At 51.0% G+C, this 17,164-nt stretch overlaps 2 protein-coding genes and 2 long non-coding RNA genes across 4 annotated transcripts; 2 read left to right on the plus strand and 2 right to left on the minus strand.

Annotated features, from left to right (window-relative positions):
* Positions 1-1,460: 1,460 nt before the first annotated feature.
* GSR (glutathione-disulfide reductase) lies at positions 1,461-6,182 on the minus strand. Its single transcript, XM_085057517.1, has 13 exons — positions 6,051-6,182; positions 5,260-5,286; positions 4,864-4,952; positions 4,325-4,394; positions 4,017-4,164; positions 3,845-3,899; positions 3,668-3,767; positions 3,154-3,240; positions 2,788-2,949; positions 2,474-2,585; positions 2,259-2,390; positions 1,944-2,077; positions 1,461-1,771 (listed from the first exon to the last, which is right to left on the minus strand). The coding sequence occupies exons 1-13, from the start codon at positions 6,177-6,179 to the stop codon at positions 1,622-1,624; spliced, it is 1,395 nt and encodes a 464-aa protein (XP_084913643.1). The 5' UTR covers positions 6,180-6,182; the 3' UTR covers positions 1,461-1,621.
* LOC146437649 (uncharacterized) lies at positions 4,863-6,441 on the plus strand. Its single transcript, XR_014851458.1, has 2 exons — positions 4,863-4,971; positions 6,043-6,441. It is a non-coding gene; the product is annotated as an uncharacterized LOC146437649 (long non-coding RNA).
* On the minus strand, positions 6,293-14,853 carry PPP2CB (protein phosphatase 2 catalytic subunit beta). Its single transcript, XM_085057518.1, has 7 exons — positions 14,612-14,853; positions 10,026-10,235; positions 9,614-9,787; positions 9,299-9,388; positions 8,526-8,687; positions 7,585-7,703; positions 6,293-7,044 (listed from the first exon to the last, which is right to left on the minus strand). Exons 1-7 carry the CDS (start codon positions 14,711-14,713, stop codon positions 6,972-6,974), a joined length of 930 nt encoding a protein of 309 aa, XP_084913644.1. The 5' UTR covers positions 14,714-14,853; the 3' UTR covers positions 6,293-6,971.
* Positions 14,854-15,009: 156 nt separating this feature from the next.
* LOC146437651 (uncharacterized) lies at positions 15,010-16,808 on the plus strand. Its single transcript, XR_014851459.1, has 2 exons — positions 15,010-15,155; positions 15,613-16,808. It is a non-coding gene; the product is annotated as an uncharacterized LOC146437651 (long non-coding RNA).
* Positions 16,809-17,164: the final 356 nt, after the last annotated feature.

Raw genomic sequence — 17,164 nt, forward strand, 5'->3', positions numbered from 1 at the left:
TTTTAGTTTTAAAAACAACTCCATGAGCTACAGGGCTGATCCATGTCCCACAACACTTTCATCTCTTTCAAACGCCGGCGGCGCCATCTGCTGGGAGCAGAAGGAGGGACACAATGCAAAATAAATGCAAGGCGAGATCACAGAACCGTCATGGAATCCCAGAATGGTTTGGGTTGGGAAGGACCTTAAGTGTCATCCAGTCCCACCTCGGAGCCTGTTCAGGGCAGGCTGCTGTCCATCGGCCCCTGATGGCGGATGGACATGGAAGAAGTGATTGGAGGTGTTCAGGGAATGCTGATTGTTTTTACCTTTGTTGGGTAATCTGGTCATTAAAAAGGCTCATTGACCTCTTCCAACAGGGAAACATTTAAACAAGAGGTGCCCAAAAAAAATCTGAGTTTCAGAAAAATGAAATCTGCACGTATAAAACTTAAAATTCCCCCCCAGATTGTGAACAGTGTGACTTCCATGGACTAGTCACATTGCCCAGATGTGTCCAGTACTGCTGTAAATGCATTTGTCCGTGGCATAATTTAGATTTTTATCTTGTAAAGAGCATCTGGGGGATGGAGGGGACAGGAAGGGGTGTAGGGGGGTAGATGATAGGAGGCCAAGCCCCCCCCCCCACCCGTACCTGCTGTGCCCTGAGCGATTCCCTGGCCCAAATGCAGTCAGTCCCACCCTGCACACTTGAGCCGGCCCCACCCCTGGGGCTGTGTCGCTCCGCCCCCCGGTCCTGCCTCCCCCTCACCTGTCTGGGGTCTGTCCTGAGCCCCAAAACACAGGATTTGGGCTCTGTGAGCAAAGCCTTAAACTGCCAGGCTGAGCCTCATTTTGCACTCCCGAACAACAGGACTGGAGTCTGTTTCACAGCCCTAAGACTGCCCAGGTGGGGCTGGTTCCCAGTGCCAACCAAGCAGGACTTTGTCCCCATTTCTGAGTCAAAGGAAGTGCCTGATTCATTAGTTTCAGGACCCTCAAACTGGCCAAATGAACTTGGTGCCCCCCAAACACGAGACTTGGTCTCTGTTTCCAGGACATGAAGGTGCCTTGTGCAACCTCAACCCAGCACAGCCCCTGCTTTCTGAGCCCCCAAGCCCTACACAACTCAGTTTCTTATTTCCCAGCCAGGTCTGAAGCCTCCAGCTGCTGTCACAGGCTGGAAACAGGGAATTTGGTCCCTGAACCCCCATCTTGGACTCCCCCTTGGAGCACCAAGTGTGATGTCAGGATGGGCTGGGAGACCAGGTGGTACTGGGACATGAGAAGAAGAGGAGGATGGAGTCCACCCAGGATACTCCAGTAGCCACAAGTGCCCTGCTCTGTTGCTGCCTGCTCAGCCCCAGTGCCTGGGATTGCAGAGGAGAGCTTGGCCACTGCCAGCATTCCCCAAAACCACATCCATGGACCGTGCCAGCACCCTGGCACAGCAGGAGACAGGCACCAGAGGACAAAACGCAGAGACTCGCCAGCATCAGCGTGTTTACTTCCTACTCCAGAGCAAACCAACGTTACAAACACACCCTCCAGGCACCCACCCGGCAGTAAGGCACTTTTCAAAACACGTAAAACATTCCTCTGAGCTGCAGCTGCCATCCCTGGGGTGTCTGTGCCCACAGCCTCAGCGCAGTGTCACCAGCTCCTCGGCAGAAGTGGGGTGAATGGCAACAGTGTTGTCCAGGTCGGCCTTGGTGGCCCCCATTTTGATGGCCACAGCAAAGCCCTGCAGAATTTCATCACAGCCCAGCCCTTGCATGTGCAATCCCACCACCTTTGGAGAAGAAAGGAGAGGCCAGGTGTGACCCAAAATCCAGGCTGAACTCTTGGGTGTGGTGCTGGGAGAGCTGGATGCCAGCCCAAGAGCCAACCACACAGGGACAAGAGGACAGCCAGCCATGGTCCCTACCACCTCCCAGCTGTCCCCCACGGTGCCCTCCGCTCACCTTCTCCTCCTTGCCAGCACACACCAGCTTCATGACACACTTCACCTTCCTCTGGGTGACGGCGTAGTACAAGGGAGTGAAGGAGGTGTTGTAAATCTTCACGTTGTCCCTCCCATGGATGGCCACAGCCTCCTCTGCAGCAGAAGCCACAGTGCAGGGGTCAGAGAGATGCACATGAGGCATTTACAAAGAGGAGTCAAAGCCCTTTTGTTACGGCTCATTTGCTGGAGATAAAAACATGTCGAGCATCAAAGCAGCAGCTCTGAGCCAGTGTCTCCAGCCCTTTCACCCCCTCCACGCCCTGCCCATCCCTACCTTCGGTAAGCCCCACAGTGCCGATGGGCGGGTGGCTGAAGACAACGGTGGGAATGTTCTCGTAGTCCAGCCGGGAGTCCTGCTTGCCCTCAAAGAGCCTGTGGGCCAGCTTCCTAGCAGCTGCAATGGCCACTGCGGGGAGGGACACGGAGCCTGAGCCACAGCATGTCATGGCACTGAGGGGCTGTGCAGGGGAAGGGGCACGGCCACAGTACCTGGGGTGAGGAGGGCTCTCCCACAGACATCCCCAACAGCATAGATCCCTTTCCTGGTGGTGTTCTGGTACTCATCCACAACCACGTGGCCCTTGGGGTCCACCTGTACACCCTGCCATAGGAAACAGCAGCCACATGTGCTCCAGAAAGGATGGGACAGCCCATGGGGCACCTGTGCTGGTGGCCACGGTGTTCTCAGGTGGGGGGCAAGTGGTGGGAACATCATCCTGTGACAGGCTCTGGAGCCCCAAGGGAACCCTGGAGACCCATGGGCATCCTCCCACTGGCACAGAACAGCCGTGCTGCCATCTCACCACTTGGTCCAGGCACAGCCCCTCGGAGTTGGGCTCCCGCCCCACGGCCCACAGCAGGCAGTCCACATCCCGAATCACCCCCTCCGTCGGCTTGTGGCCAGGCACCGCCGAGGTCACCGTTACCTCCAGCAGCCCACACGAGGACTTAGTGACCTTCTTGACCTACAGGGAACAGCAAGAGCAGCAGGAGAAGGTGTGGATGGGTTTCGCCTTGCAACGAGCAATGGCAGTCATGCTGCAGTGCAGAACCAGGGATGTTGCCAAAAGCATGGCTCAGCAAGCTGCACCCAAAATGGCAGCTTTCCCCCAGCCCTGCCTCTCCAGGAAGGATGGGATGTGCCACAGGGCTGCTCTGTGCATTCCTACCTGTGTGTGCTTCCAGACATCCACGCCGGTGTTCTCCAGCTCCTGGGTGCAGTTAGAGCTGATCAGGGAGTCAAAGGTTCGCAGGACCTGGGGAAAGACCCCCCAGCCCTGTCAGATGAGGGTCTGCAGACAATGGCACCGCCTGGCAGTCCCTCCACCGGTATTTTGCTGCTCCTGGGACCCGAGAGGTTTGGGGTGCTTCTGGTTAACAAACTTCTCTATTCCTCCCTTATTTTTTTTCCTTTCTTCCTCTTTTCAAGTCGTGACTTGAAATAAAGCTCAAGGGAAAGCCGTGGTGACACACACAGCTGCAGAAATGCCGGGCACATGGGTAGGTGCTGCCAAAACATGTCCCCCCAGCCTCTCCATGGCTCCAATGCCACCATCTGCTACATCACCATTCCTGTACCAACTCAGATCCTCCTTCACCAGGAACTGACAACCAGAAAACAGTGGCGGGCTGGGATGAGACAGCCAGGCAGGAAACACAGCTGGGGACAGGTGGTGGCACTACCTTATCCTGGCGGATCAGCAGGGAGGATTTGGAGCCGAGCGTGGAGAGGATCCCCGTGATCTCCACTGCGATGTAGCCAGCCCCGACAATGACGCTGCGTCTGCGGAGAAGCAACGATGCCGTGTGCAGGCACCTGGAGCCAGCACCAGTGCTGGCAGGGGGTGAATCCCACTTTACCTTGGCATTTCCTCCAGGTCGAAGAAGCCATCACTGGTCATCCCCAGGCTTGCACCTGCAAAGCAGAGACCTTTTCACACCTTCCACCTGTCCCTGTTCCCCTCCCAAAGCCTGCTGTGCTTTGGCAGACCTCTCTCCAGACTAGGAGTCTGAGGAATTTCATCAGGCTCACCGGGAATTTCGCTGTCAGAAGGGACAGCTGGGCGCCCGCCTGTGGCTATGAGGATGTGAGGAGCTGTGTACTTTTTCCCATCCACTTCGATGGTTGGCTCAGGATCAGCAGTGAACTTGCCATAGCCCCGAATGATGTCAATGTGAGCCTTAGAGGTAACAGTTATGGGATTAACAGCAGGATGAGGTGCAGGAACCAGGGCTTCCACAGTTGGAGGACACTCATTTTTCTACCCAAGGCTGGAAAAGTGGCCAAAAATCCATCACTTTTGCCCCTCAGACTGCAGGATAAACACATCCCATGCTCACCTTCTTGGCATTGTTCTCGTAGATGTCATTGAGGCGCCGCACGTATGCATCACGCTTCTCCTTGATGGTCCTGGAACAGAGCAGAGAATACCATCACTGCAAGCAGATGAACCTCAGAGCTCAGGAATAACCTGGCACTCAGTGCCATGGTCTAGTTCACAAGGTAGTCATTGGTCAAAGATTGGACTTTATGATCTCAGAGGTCTTTTCCTATCTTAATGATTCTGTGAACTCAACCTCTCTGGCACATGGCAGCCATGCCACAAAATAAAATGGCTCCCTGTGACCCTTTCCCCACCAAAGTGAGATTTTTGTGCCTGCCTTCCCTGCATTTGTCTTTTCCAGAGTCTCTTCCCACAGCCAGTTTGCCATCCCACTTCTCCAAAACACAGAGAGAATCCTGGTCACGTAATCAGCTCTGCACAAGCCATGGATAAGTTCAAAGTGGGCAGGGACCCCTTTGAGGTGGGCAGTGGGTTGCTCCCCATGGAACACCCACTGGGAGACACTGGTTTTCAACTGGTCCTTTCCATACTTACCTCCAGTTGAACTTGACGCCAAGTGTTTCGAAGCCATAGTCAGCGTGATCATGGATGAACTCCGCATGGACCGCTGTGTTCCACATCACCTGCCCGCACAAACTTCAGGTTGGCTTGGGAAGACTAATTTTGATTCTTGGGAAGACTAAGTTTGATTCTAGGAAAATCCCCGCCAGGCCTCCTGATCCCTCACCTTTGCCAGAGCACCCATGGGACACAGGAGTGCCCACAGCATCCCAATGGCTCAATACCATCTGAGTCCCTGCTTCCTTCCTGCTCCTTCATCCCCACACCCTGTGGCAGCACTTCCCTGCAATTTGGCAGGCACCCATACCAGACCCAACCCAACCCAAACCACCGGAGGTGCCACTGCAGCTGGTGGCAAAACACCCTTACCTTCTTTGGCACGCACCCAACATTGACCTGGGGGGAAATAAGAGCAAGTCTCAGTGTCAAGGTTCAGTTTTCCAAAGGCAATGCTCCAGAGAGCATCCCACGTCAGGCTGGTACTGCATCTCAGCTCTCTGCTCAGGAAAACAAAGGCAGGATTACAGGTTCCTGGCAAAAGGGTGTAACTGCCTTGGGAGGCTCAAGGTTTTGCGGTTTGCCTGTTTTCCTTTACTTCCTTGAAAGAGAATATGGAAGGTGGAGCCTACAATCACAAGGTTTTTTTCCACTGATAATCTAAAAATTATTTTCTAGGAGAAAGATTTTTGCCATCTCTTTCCTGCACTTCTGGCAGTATGACAATTTTGCCAACAGAATGCACTTAGGGCATAAAACTAGAGTCTGTCTCCAGCTTATCTGAGGAACCAGTTTGGCTTTTGGCTTGTTACCAGCTCACCATGCTCTTGAGTTCTGCTTTACCGCCGTGCTACACGGATCCAGGACCTGTCAACATCCTGACTCCTGTCTGAGAACGGCTTGAAAATGTCCAGGAAAAAGCTGGTGGAGATGGGGGATTCAGATCCGTCCTGCTTCGACCTGACAAGGCAGGTTTTTGCACAACCCTCGGACACTGGGAGGGCGATTCTTTGTCTCTGGCTTCCCGAACCGCGACCCTCCCCGGGGGCTCCGCCACCATCCCAGGGTCACCGGAGCCAGCGTGGGGGCACCGGCCCCCCGCCACTCGTCCCCTGCCCCGTCCCTCCCCGCCCCGGGTGCGGGTCCGCCCGCAAGTGACTCACGCAGGTACCGCCGAGGCGCCGCGGCTCCACCAGCGCGACGCGGGCGCCGAGCTCGGCCGCCCGCCTGGCTCCCGCCAGCCCCCCGGAGCCGCCGCCCAGAACCAGTAGCTCGTAAGCGGCCGCCGCCATCGCTCCAGGCTCGGTCTGGTGCCACCCTCCCGCCCCGGCCCCGGCCTCGGCCCGCCCCTGGCCCGCCCCCGAGACCGCCCCGGCCCCGCCCCGGCCCTGCACAACACCACGTGTTGGGGCTGACAACGGCGAGTTTATTGGTTCAGGTACAGCGAGGAGGATTGCAAGCACTTCCAGGACAAATATACAGAGGGGAAGGGGGGGACGGATAACAAAAGAGAAAACAAAATAAAAAACCCCAAAACAAACAAACAAAAAAAAATGGGGGCAGGATTAACACAGAAAGGGAATAGAGCTAAAAAGGGAACGCTTTTATCTGGGTTATGACAACGTACTCCCAAGCAGGAATCACTTCCTTTCTCCAGTTAAGTTGAGCGGTCTTTCCAATAAAATAAAAGAGTGGTGGGGGATGAAGTTAGTGTGCACTTCCCTGGAAAACAAACTCTAATTCATGCCAGTTAAACACTAGAACTAAAAATGTACAAAGAAGTGTCAAAGGAGATGAAGTGTTGTTAAAGAGTTACCTTTTCCTCTCTGAACAGTCCAGAAGGAAAACAATGACTACAAATACAGCAGGCAAACTGACTTTCGGGCTGATGGGCATGGGAGAGAGAGAGAGTGTCGTAAGGAATTCAGTCTCAAGTTGTGCTAAATGCTCTTCGTCCTCTGTATGGCACATTTTGGTCCATGATGGGGATTTGAGACGAACCCTGATTTCTTACAGAAACGTGTAAATATTGTTGCTTTTTTAAAATGCCAGGTGTACTTCCTTCTACAAAGGTTGGGAGAGGTTTATAGGAAGTAGTCTGGGGTACGACGGGTAACATGAGGCTCTCCACGACGAGGTGCTGGGTCAAACTGGAGGCTGCAGGATAGAAAAAGGGATCACTTACCCTCCTCTGCAAGTCATTTTCCAATGCCACGATAAATGCCAGGCTTGTTCTCCTGCTGCTATCACTCTACTCACCCCAGCTGCTTCCACATAAAACATTCCAAGTCCCAAAACAAAAATTCATGGGAGTTAAAACTCATCAGAGTGATCCAGCGGCCTGTCACTGCTTTCCCATGGGAGCAGCTGAATGCACAGTTCAGACCCTCTCACCCATCTTTACAAAGCTCAGTGCTACCAAAGATTAAAAAAAATACAAGAATCCATGTATTTCTACTCTCTCCATGAAGCTTGGGCTTCCAATACAGGGATTGAAGTGCAAAAGCTCCAACTCTCCACACAGCCAGGAAGAGGAGATTTTAGGAGCTTAACTCACTACTTATTTTAAGGCAGAGCACACAAGACTAATTCCAGAGTGGTCTGAGCTAGCTTTCCATGAAGAGCCCCTTTGGAAAAGACTAGCTCTTCCTCACAGACTGGTTAGGAAGAGAGCCCAGCCCAAGCCAGGATACTCACAAGGAATATTTTAAAGTGTCATCTAATTCCATGATAGCAGCCTGGTTCCCACAGCGGTAGCAGTAATTGGGGGCACTGAAGATGGTAACCACATTCCGGTCATGGCACCAGTTATAACCCTGACAGGAAAAGAGAGAGAAAGAAAAGGTCTCTGTTAAACCTCAGCCTGTCCAAAGTTCCTCTTCAGGCCTGAACCTCTTCGAGGCACTTGTGAAACTGGAGATTTCTCTAAGTATTTCCAACTGACTTAGTTTCATTTCAAAATACATGCTTTACCACAAGAAGCAGAAGTAGGTACCTGGCAAAACCCGCTTCAAGCAGTCTACAGGAAATCATCCACTCCTCACTTGTAAATTATGGACTGTACCACAAAAAGGCCTTGGGATTTTTAAGGATGCCTTCAGCTGTCATCTACCACAAATGACAATTTGCCTGCTAGATGCCAGCAACTTCTGACACAGGTTCTGCTTAAGGGATCTAACCGCACTAGATTTTAAAAATGCTTCTGCTCCATTGACCCACCTGGCATTTTTCCAGCAAGGCATCCAAGAATAGCCTGTCGACAGTCAAAAATGGCATAATCCCTGTCACATCTGACTGCTGAGTACTATGGGACGTTGGATGTAGCAGCAGTCAAAGTAAGAACAGCGAGCGTATTAAGAAGATTATTCCTGCCACAAACCTGGTGTAACACAGCCCCTGTGGCAATTTACTTGGAGGGGGAAATTTACTTGGAAAGGTCAGAACATTCCCTTATTTAGACTGCAGGTCAAAGCACATAATTTTATGTTGTTTATTGTTTTCACCCGATTAAAGCCTCTCTTTGGTACTTACCTACATAAGATTTTGGTGTCAACAAACCCATGAGTGGAAGGTGTCCCAAAGGAGACCCCCATGGGCCCCTGTTTTGTTAGCCCTGGCTAGCAGAGTCCTTGCCCTACCTCCATGACCAGCTGGTGAGCGCGGGAGACCAGTGTGAGACCATTGGCGTGGTTAAAGGTTTCAGAAATATCCTGCCCAAAGGTGTAGCCAGCACCACGTGGAGAAATGCCCCAGCCGCCGCGGTCATCCGGATCCGACCACAACAGATCACACATCGGACCCTTTGGAAAGATTAAGAGTTTGTCAGATCAGCAGCAAGATGCTTCAACATGGTTTATTTACAGTAACAAGATTGCCAGCACGTCCTGCTCAGCACAAGGCACATGAGGAGTTTACTGAACACGCATCTGCAAAACCTAACCACTCCCAACACAACTTCCAGCTGCCCCAAGAGCTCCAAGTGTGGTTTTTCAGTCCAGATTTCAAGCCCCAGGAAGTAATAACAAGGTGAGACACCACAAAAGGATGGGCTGGCTGGGGAGGAAGGATGGTGACAGAGTGTGGCTTCATGGGGTGGTTGTCAGTTCATTACCACATCTATTATGAGGCTGAAGATAGCAAACACCTTTTCCTGACAAATCCTGCTCTTTGAGTCAAACTAAAAGCTCAAAAATCCCATGATTCTGGGGAAAACACCTATGAAACCCCCACAACTCTCCTGTAGGCTGCTGTAATCTAAGCACACTGACTTGTGCGTGTTTTGCCCAAATGCTCATCTGCTCTAGCTCCTGGAAAGGCCATAATCCAAGTGTAATTGTGTGTTTAAAGGGATTGCAATGTGAGATGTATTTGCATTTTCCGTAAGTTTCTGAAGCATTTCCTTTCTTATTACCTCATGTGGAACTTCCTGCAGGCGGTCCAGAGCCCTGATATGATCCAGTGTATCTATGGATGGAGACAGGCCACCGTGGAGGCAGAATATCTGTTCCAGAAAAAAAAGAGCAATCTATTAAGTGCATCTTGTGAAAGGTAGAATGATCTCCAAAAGAGCTGGTTTTAATTCTGTTATCACTCATTTAGAACTCCAGGCATCTCACCCTCAGATCATGAGCTAAAAGGGGCTTGTCTGGGACTGTTAATGTGGATGTCAGACAACACAGCCTGCAGAAATCTATGGAAGGGAGTGCTTTCCTTATCCCAGGCTTACCTGGCCGTCTACGAGAGCTGTGAGTGGAAGGTAATCAAACAGGTCTGTGAAGTACTTCCAGACGTTGGCATTGCCATACTTGCGCAGGCACTCATCGTAGAAGCCATAGACTTGTGTGATTTGCCTGCTCTCGTGGTTGCCCCTCAGTATTGTGATGCGCTCCGGGTAACGCACCTGGCAATAGAGAAAAAGCTTCTTTAACATGCGAATTGCACCCTCGGGATGGAAAGAAACAGTAATGGAATATCACAGACAGCAGCCAAGCACTCTGCTCGCAGCATGTGTCCACTGACAAGGATCAATTTACATCCGTTACACTTGAGCCAACAGCAATGTCAATGGGAAAAGCAAATTGTTCCAGAGAAAATCATCCCAAACTCCCAGGTTTGGCCCCAAATCTCTCAAGCCGTACCTTCAACGCCACCAGGAGAGTCACTGTCTCCACCGAGTAATAGCCTCTGTCCACATAGTCTCCCATGAACAGGTAGTTTGTGTCTGGAGACTTCCCACCGATCCTGAAGAGTTCCATAAGGTCATGGAACTGCCCATGGACATCCCCGCAGACGGTGACGGGGCAGCGTACCTCTTGCACATTTGATTCTTTTGTAAGAATTTCTTTAGCCTGGCAAGAAAAAACACATTTAGGACAAAAGGTAGGAAGCTCCTCTAGAAGAAGGTGATGTTATTCCACTGCATTCCCACTGGAAACCCAGTTTTATCACTGCTGCTCAAGCTGGCCACTGGAAAAAAAGTTCAGTGGGTGAGCACAGGCAAGGACTGTTTCCCAAATCCCAGGGCACCAAGATGAGCAGGTTTACTACAGTGACGCCAAATTCCCTTGCCCAGGGCACATTTTTCCTGCTGGAATTCCAATCCTCTTCCAAGCACAACAGTTTAGCAACTTCTACAGGCAAGTCACATACAACTGGAAAGCAAAGACAGAGGCAATTGGAACATACAGAGCCACAGCCAGCTTCCCTGGCTGTACCCAGCTGGCAACAAAACAACCACAGATGGAGGGATGGCATCCCTGGATTTAGTCATCTCTTCTTCCCCACCCAGCAGTTCCTCTGCTAATTACAACCATGCAATGTAGCCTATCTGCATCACCTTATTATCCTTATCAAATGCCAGGTTTGTTGTGCTGCCTCCAGCTCACTGACTGATGCTGATCAGCGCTCCAGGCACATCTGAGGCACAGGGAACACCCACAGGACAGCTCCATCTGATCGGAACAAAAGGGCTGGAAGATCTCCAGCACTGAGCAGTCACCAGCAGGTGATCTGTGTATACCTTGCCACATTCCTTAGCTTGGGATGAGGTAGCTCCCACTTGGTGCTGCCATGAAGGAGCTGCTTCCCAAGGATACCCTCTGTGGGCTCCCTGAGGATGTCTGAGTTCTCATTCCAATGTTTGTTGCCTTGCCTCTTTTAGGAGAAAACATGTATTTGGAAGGAATAACTAAACCCCAAGGAGTTTGGACAGTTTGGACTGAATCCAGCATGTTCTTTGCATAGAACCTAACCTGAGGGATGCGATCCTGATCCTTAATGTGACATCCTGCCCATGGACTTGATGATACTGGGTCTGCACTTCTAACATGACTGGGAACTGCTCAACATGTTGTATTTGAGTGCAGTAGTAGCACTCAAATTCTGCTCACACATCTTTAAAAGCATTTACAGAGCCTTCTGAGAGCTTCCACCCTCTGGGAGAGACAAATATAAACCCACAAAACAGCTGCTCCATGTGTTCCGACTGTTGCACAAAGCAACAGGCAGAGGTTTGTTCCAAGCTCGAGCTCAGTAGGACTCCTTTTCCACATGAATAGGGCAAATATGCTCACCTTAAATCTATCCTAGGCAGTTGGACCAGCCCACCTCCTGAAATGCTGGTTCTAGGAGAATCCAGAAGCTTCCCCTGATGAGGAAGGAAGAGCTGGCAGGTGATGAGGAGCAGCTCCTTACGCTGCCAACCAGCTGCTCCTCTGCAGCCCATTTTAGCTCACCCTGCGGACACTCATCCGTGCACATGGACAGATCCACTCTGTCATCTTAACTCTACTGAGCTGCTTCCCATCAAGCTCAGGAGTCCCAGTTTGCCCTCATCTGATGATTTTCTAATGCAGAACAAGACTTTCAAAATCTTCAGCATCAATAAAAACACCCCAGAAAAGCAGTGACTAACCAATGCATCTGTCTGCAGTGTGAACACTGAAATCAAGTGACTTAAAATAAAAAGCATTACTACAATGCAAAAATAAAAACCTCTGATGCAAGCAGGCTGCTTGGCATCATCATCACTTACTTAATCCAGAAGGCTAATAAATAACTATGACTTAAAAGTCAAATTTTAGCTACCTTTGTTGTAGAAAACAGTGACTAATGGCATCGGCTTCCTGTGCATCTGTCCCACTTGTGCTAGATGAAAACCATATCCAGGTCAGGATAAAAAGCAGCAGCTTTCAGGTGTTTTTATTAAATAAATCTCCCTTTTATTAAATAAACCAAACCAATGGTTGCCATGCCTGTGCTCAAAGAGACTGTGAAAAGCAGCCTATTTGTTGGCTGTGAGCTTGCCCATCACCTCAACGCATTGTGTCCTTTTGAAGACCCTTGGAGGGCAAGACTCTACTCCTACTGGAAGATTCATCCCCTGAGCTCGGTCTCACCCATAGAGGCTTGTTCTCTGGGAATCTGAAGCCAAGCGCTGAGCCTGGGATCAAAATTCACCTGGACCTTCATCCCACCAATTGCCACAGACCAAATTATCGTGCCAACAAATGGGCTGAGGATATCAAACCTCAAGGAGCACAGCCGGAACGAGAACCAGCCAAGTGACATGGAAGTCAGAGGGATAGATGGGATGGAGCTGTCCCACCCTTCAGGAACAAGGCAGCAGTGGACACCCTGGAACCTCTGCCAAGGTGTCCAGGTTTTCCTAGAAGTACCTGAGCTAGCACCCCCCAAAATAAGCATCACCAGCAGAGAGATTTAACAACACAACACTGAGAATTTCATATGCAACCAGACTTTGTTCCCTCTGACGTCTCTAAAGAACAAGAAGAGGAAAGTGAAGCTACAAGGAGAGGGACGGTTATAGATGCCTTCTTGTTTAATTCTGGATACAGCCCCCTCCTTGCCTTCTTTCATATCCCATTTCATTGTCTTTGTGAAAAACCCTTTTGCCTGGACTAAGCAGGATAGCTCTCAACTCCCTCTCCTGCACCTCAAAGTGCAAGCTCCAGCAGTATCAGAATGATTGTCCTATTATCCTCTGAATTGCTGCAGGATTTGAGCTAATTTTCCTTTTAAAGACCAGCAGAATGGGAGCAACATTCTCACGGTGAGAGGTGGCACCTCCATCACCTGCATGAACCACACGGGGCTGATCAGCTGTCAAATGATGTTGTCACTGGGCAGGTGAGGACGGAATGTCACTTTTACAGGTGCAAATTACAAGAACTTTTTAAGAGTGCAGAACCGCTTGGCATACTTTCATTGTGTCCAGTCCTTCAATCACCATACATCATGCCAGTACTTAAAACTAGGAATAACCCACACAGATAACTCTGGGATTCTGGTGGGGTTTTTTAATCCCTACCTCATTTTGATTTTTTGTTTTGGTACTGAGTTCTTCCACAAACTGAAACCTGAGGCAAGAGATAACACTGTGCTTGGCCTCTTTGAAATCAGCCCCAAAACCAAGAATGCTAAGTGTTTTGGAGAAAAGCATTTATCCAAACATTATTTCAAGGAAACCAACTAAACCAGCTTTGTGGGAGGGCTGCACACCCAGAGGTTTTTGTAAGCTCCTCTCCTGGGTGACACAACCACTCCCCAAAACTTAAACAAGCCATGTCAGAGCACAGTGTTTCCTTCATGCCCCAGTCGTTTCCATCATTTTCTAGAGGCCTGGAAGAAGGTGCTGTGACAGATGACACACCTACCTGTCACCTGCCACCTGGAGGACAAACACCCTCCCCACCTCCAGCTGAGCTTTCCTATCCAGCTTCTCCCTACACCCTGTGCAGTCAGCCACAGTCTGCTGGCATTGTCCTTCAGCTTCCCAAAACAGAAAAGCCACAACTCCAGCTTCCCAAACAGCCACAGCTCCCTCACAACTGATGGAGCTCTGGAAAAACAATCACAAAACAAACGGATAGCCCTAACACTTCCTTAAAAAAAGGAAAAGGAGGGAAGAAAACAGAAGCTGTGGGGGTTAAGTAGATGTCAGGATCACTGCTGAAAGCATCTGCCAAAGGAAAATCTTCACTTGATCACAGACTGCAGCGCTGAGGGAGTGCTCACACTGGATTGCTCTGACAAAACCCAGCACAAGTCTAAGGATCTTTCTCCTCATGGGAAAAAAGGCTCTTGCCAGTATCCACTAAACAAATCCAAGCAGGCATTTGCCAAGGACTGTCCAAACCACAGTGCAGAATAGCAGGCAGTGTCCTTTATCTGCCCATTCCTCTTTCTATTTTGGTCCCCCTCAGCAGGCTGTGAGCCTCTGTTTGGGTCTCACCTCTGCCCCTCTGCTTCCCGAGATCCCATCTCGGAAGTCAGAGGGTTTCCTCACTGACTTGGGATTTTTCAGCCACTGATTTTTCAGCACGTGGCTCCTCCATGTTGTGCAGCATACCAGGACATCGGATACCCCACAGGCACCACCGCGGTCTCCCAGTGTTGGACACCCCAGCAGCAGCATCCTGATCACCCAATGTCCAATCTCATGAGGAACCACCCCATTCATCCAATGCCGAATATCCCGCAGGCACCACCCGCTCTCCCAACGCCCGATATCCCACAGGCACCACCTGCTCTCCTAGTACCTGATATCCCACCGGCCGCATCCCTGTCTCCCGAAGCTCGATATCCCACAGGCACCACCCCGCCTCCCAATGCCCGATAACCCACCGGCCGCAACCCTGGCTCCCAACGCCGGGTAAGCCACAGGCACCATCCCGCCCTCCCAACGTCCGGGCCCCGCACTCACCTTCTCGCAGAGGCTGCGGACCTGGCTCTCGCTCAGTTGCCGGCACTCGTTCAGCTGCTCGATCCACTGGTCCAGCTCCTTGGCGAAGCCCTTCTCCTCCATGGCGGGGGCCGGGCGGGCCCCCCGAGGCCCGGGCCCGCCTGTGGGTGCCGGCGGCGGCGGCCGGGAACGCGCGGCCCGCTCGGGTCGGCTCCGCTCCGCGTAATGGCGGCGCCCCCCGCCTGCCGCGGCTTCTGCGCACTTCCGGCCACGCCCACAACGCGTGCCGCGCGCGCCGACACTTCCGGCGCGCTGAGCCTGCCTCAGAGCCACGCCCCTCGTGCTCCCGCACCAAGCCCCGCCCCGGCCCTGGCCCCGCCCCCCGGCCCCGCCCCCGCTCCCTCACGGCTCCGTGAGGCGATGGCGCATGCGCTCGGCGGCTCTTGGCGCTGCCCAGCCCAACGCCGCCCGACGGAACCTGCGCGCTTCTCTCCGAGGGAAAATGAACAAAATGCTCCGTTCTCTGTAAGGAAGAAGGGTAGAATCACAGGCTTTTGCCCCCGCTGTGGGTGCGCGGTCCCAAGCGTTGGCCGGAGGGCAGCTGTTCAGCCGGGAATGTGACAATCCCTGTCCGCCTTTCCGTAAATGTGCGTTACTAATTCCTTCCATCATATCCCCGGGAAATACTGTGGAGCAGTACGCAAAACTGGAGTACGAAACATGGCACATGACTAAGTGAATATAAACAGTTAAAATTGTGACAGACCTGCACAGATTTCTACCCACTGCTCTTTATTTATCTCCTGCAATTTTGGACTTGCTCTGCTGTCTCCTCTATGCTAAAATGGAGTAGTAATATGGTGATAATGATGTAATAACTGAGGCTATGGCACTGCTGTAGTCTGGAGTGCTGCGTGCGCTTCAGTTCTGAGTGCCAAAGCAGCGAGGACTAGGATTTCAGGAGACCACTGAGGGGAAACTTCCCTGGGATCGAGTCCTTGTGGTGTGTTCTTTCATGTCAGATGGAAAGGCTGAGGTTTCCTGAGGATCTACCCAGGCTATTCTACCGAGAACACTGATGCCAGTCACAGTTCCCTTAATCTCTGCTGGCTAAAGCAGCTGGACTTGAGGACTTCACCTTGAAGTGAGGGAAAAAAGTAAAGGATTCAAACCAGCACATCCCTGAGGTGAATTTTCCAGCTAAAAATACAGCGAAGTAAAAGAGAGCAATTTATATAAAACATAACTTTGTAGCTACTGTTGCAGATGACAATCCTATTCCAGTTCCCAGGAAAGACAGCTGCCAGGAACTGTTCACACTCCTCTGGATGTTTTACTTGCTGATTTCTTTCCAGAAGATTCTTTTTAACCATATTGCCCATGTTCGTGACACTGAGGCAAAAAACAGCCATGGGATAGGGCAAATCCTGCATTGTGGCAGTGGACAATAAATCTTCCCACCCAAATGACAGCACACACCACATGCCTTCAGGAGCGTAAGGGAGGGCAGTATGCATCCTAAGTCTCACCTGTAGCTTCTCCAAAATGACCCAAAAAAAGTGCCTCCTGAGCCTCAGGAGGTTATCATGCAGCCTTAAAACAAATGCTTAACAGCTTTTACTTGTCTTTCAATTTTTAAAGTTTTCCTCACGATTTAATTCAAAGAAACAAAGTATGGACATATGGACACACACCATTGGTGGTAAGTTTCTATTTACTGATTGCTTGCCACCATTAAAATGTTTTAACAAGAAAAGCCTAAATGGAAAGAGCAAGCTGAGATATTTCTCTTGGCTACTCGTCAGAAATGAAGAGGTTTCTGAGGTATCAATCCAATGGCAGGTCCTCAGCAAAGGGCTGGCAAAACCTCGCACCTACAGCTGTGCAGCCTGAGCCAGGACCATCCTCAGAGCAACGAGACGTGGCTTATTGGAAAGAGTGAGTTCTTGGGATGAACTGTGGATTTCCCTGCAAAGGAGTGGCAGGGAGAGAGCCTGCAGAATCTCCCAGCAGCAGTAGGGGACATTCATCAGGCTCCCTGGCAGGGAAAACTGACAAGCCTCACTGAGAGGGAATTAATGAAGGCAGGATTTTCCACCACCTTCTCTAAATCTCATCATTTCTGTGCTAGAACCTTCTAAAAAGGCAATGCTGGTAAAAGTGGCATAAAAGACCACTTTATTAAAAAATACATTAATGTTGGCTGTGTAACATTTAACCCCTTAGGTGTTACCCTGCTTTCTTACTTTTATGATTTTGCCAGTGGAACTTGGCTTTTTAGGGTGTGATACAAAACGCTAGAGAAACAAAAGCAGAAAAAATCACTTACAGCCACCACTGCCCATGGAAGGTATAGCCTGGCTTATCCACCGCTTCCCAAAGATTCCTAATGGTACTCCTGTGTTTTTGAGAGGAAAAACCACTCCCACAGTGAGTAAGTAAAATAAATCAGTAAGGTCCTTCCTTCTGCCAGCAGCTGAAGGTGCACAAACCCAATGGGAACTGCTCCAAGGGCACCTGACCCCCACGAGGGTGCAGGGGAGCACCGGATTGCCTAGGGGCATGAGGATACAG

Source organism: Lichenostomus cassidix, chromosome 4, assembly GCF_008360975.1.
Source record: "Lichenostomus cassidix isolate B80296 chromosome 4, HeHo_3.0, whole genome shotgun sequence".
NCBI lineage: Eukaryota > Metazoa > Chordata > Aves > Passeriformes > Meliphagidae > Lichenostomus > Lichenostomus cassidix.

Coding starts and splice junctions, on each gene's coding strand:
- GSR (XM_085057517.1), bottom strand. CDS start 6,179: ATGGCGGCGGCCGCTTACGAGCTACTGGTTCTGGGCGGCGGCTCCGGG. Junction 4,395..4,863: donor GGCGTCAAGTTCAACTGGAG/GTAAGTATGGAA, acceptor GCTCTGTTCCAG/GACCATCAAGGAGAAGCGTG. Junction 2,586..2,787: donor GGCTGTGCCTGGACCAAGTG/GTGAGATGGCAG, acceptor TTCCTATGGCAG/GGTGTACAGGTGGACCCCAA.
- PPP2CB (XM_085057518.1), bottom strand. CDS start 14,713: ATGGAGGAGAAGGGCTTCGCCAAGGAGCTGGACCAGTGGATCGAGCAG. Junction 10,236..14,611: donor TCCGCAGCCTCTGCGAGAAG/GTGAGTGCGGGG, acceptor TTTTCTTGCCAG/GCTAAAGAAATTCTTACAAA. Junction 9,788..10,025: donor CTCTCCTGGTGGCGTTGAAG/GTACGGCTTGAG, acceptor CTCTATTGCCAG/GTGCGTTACCCGGAGCGCAT.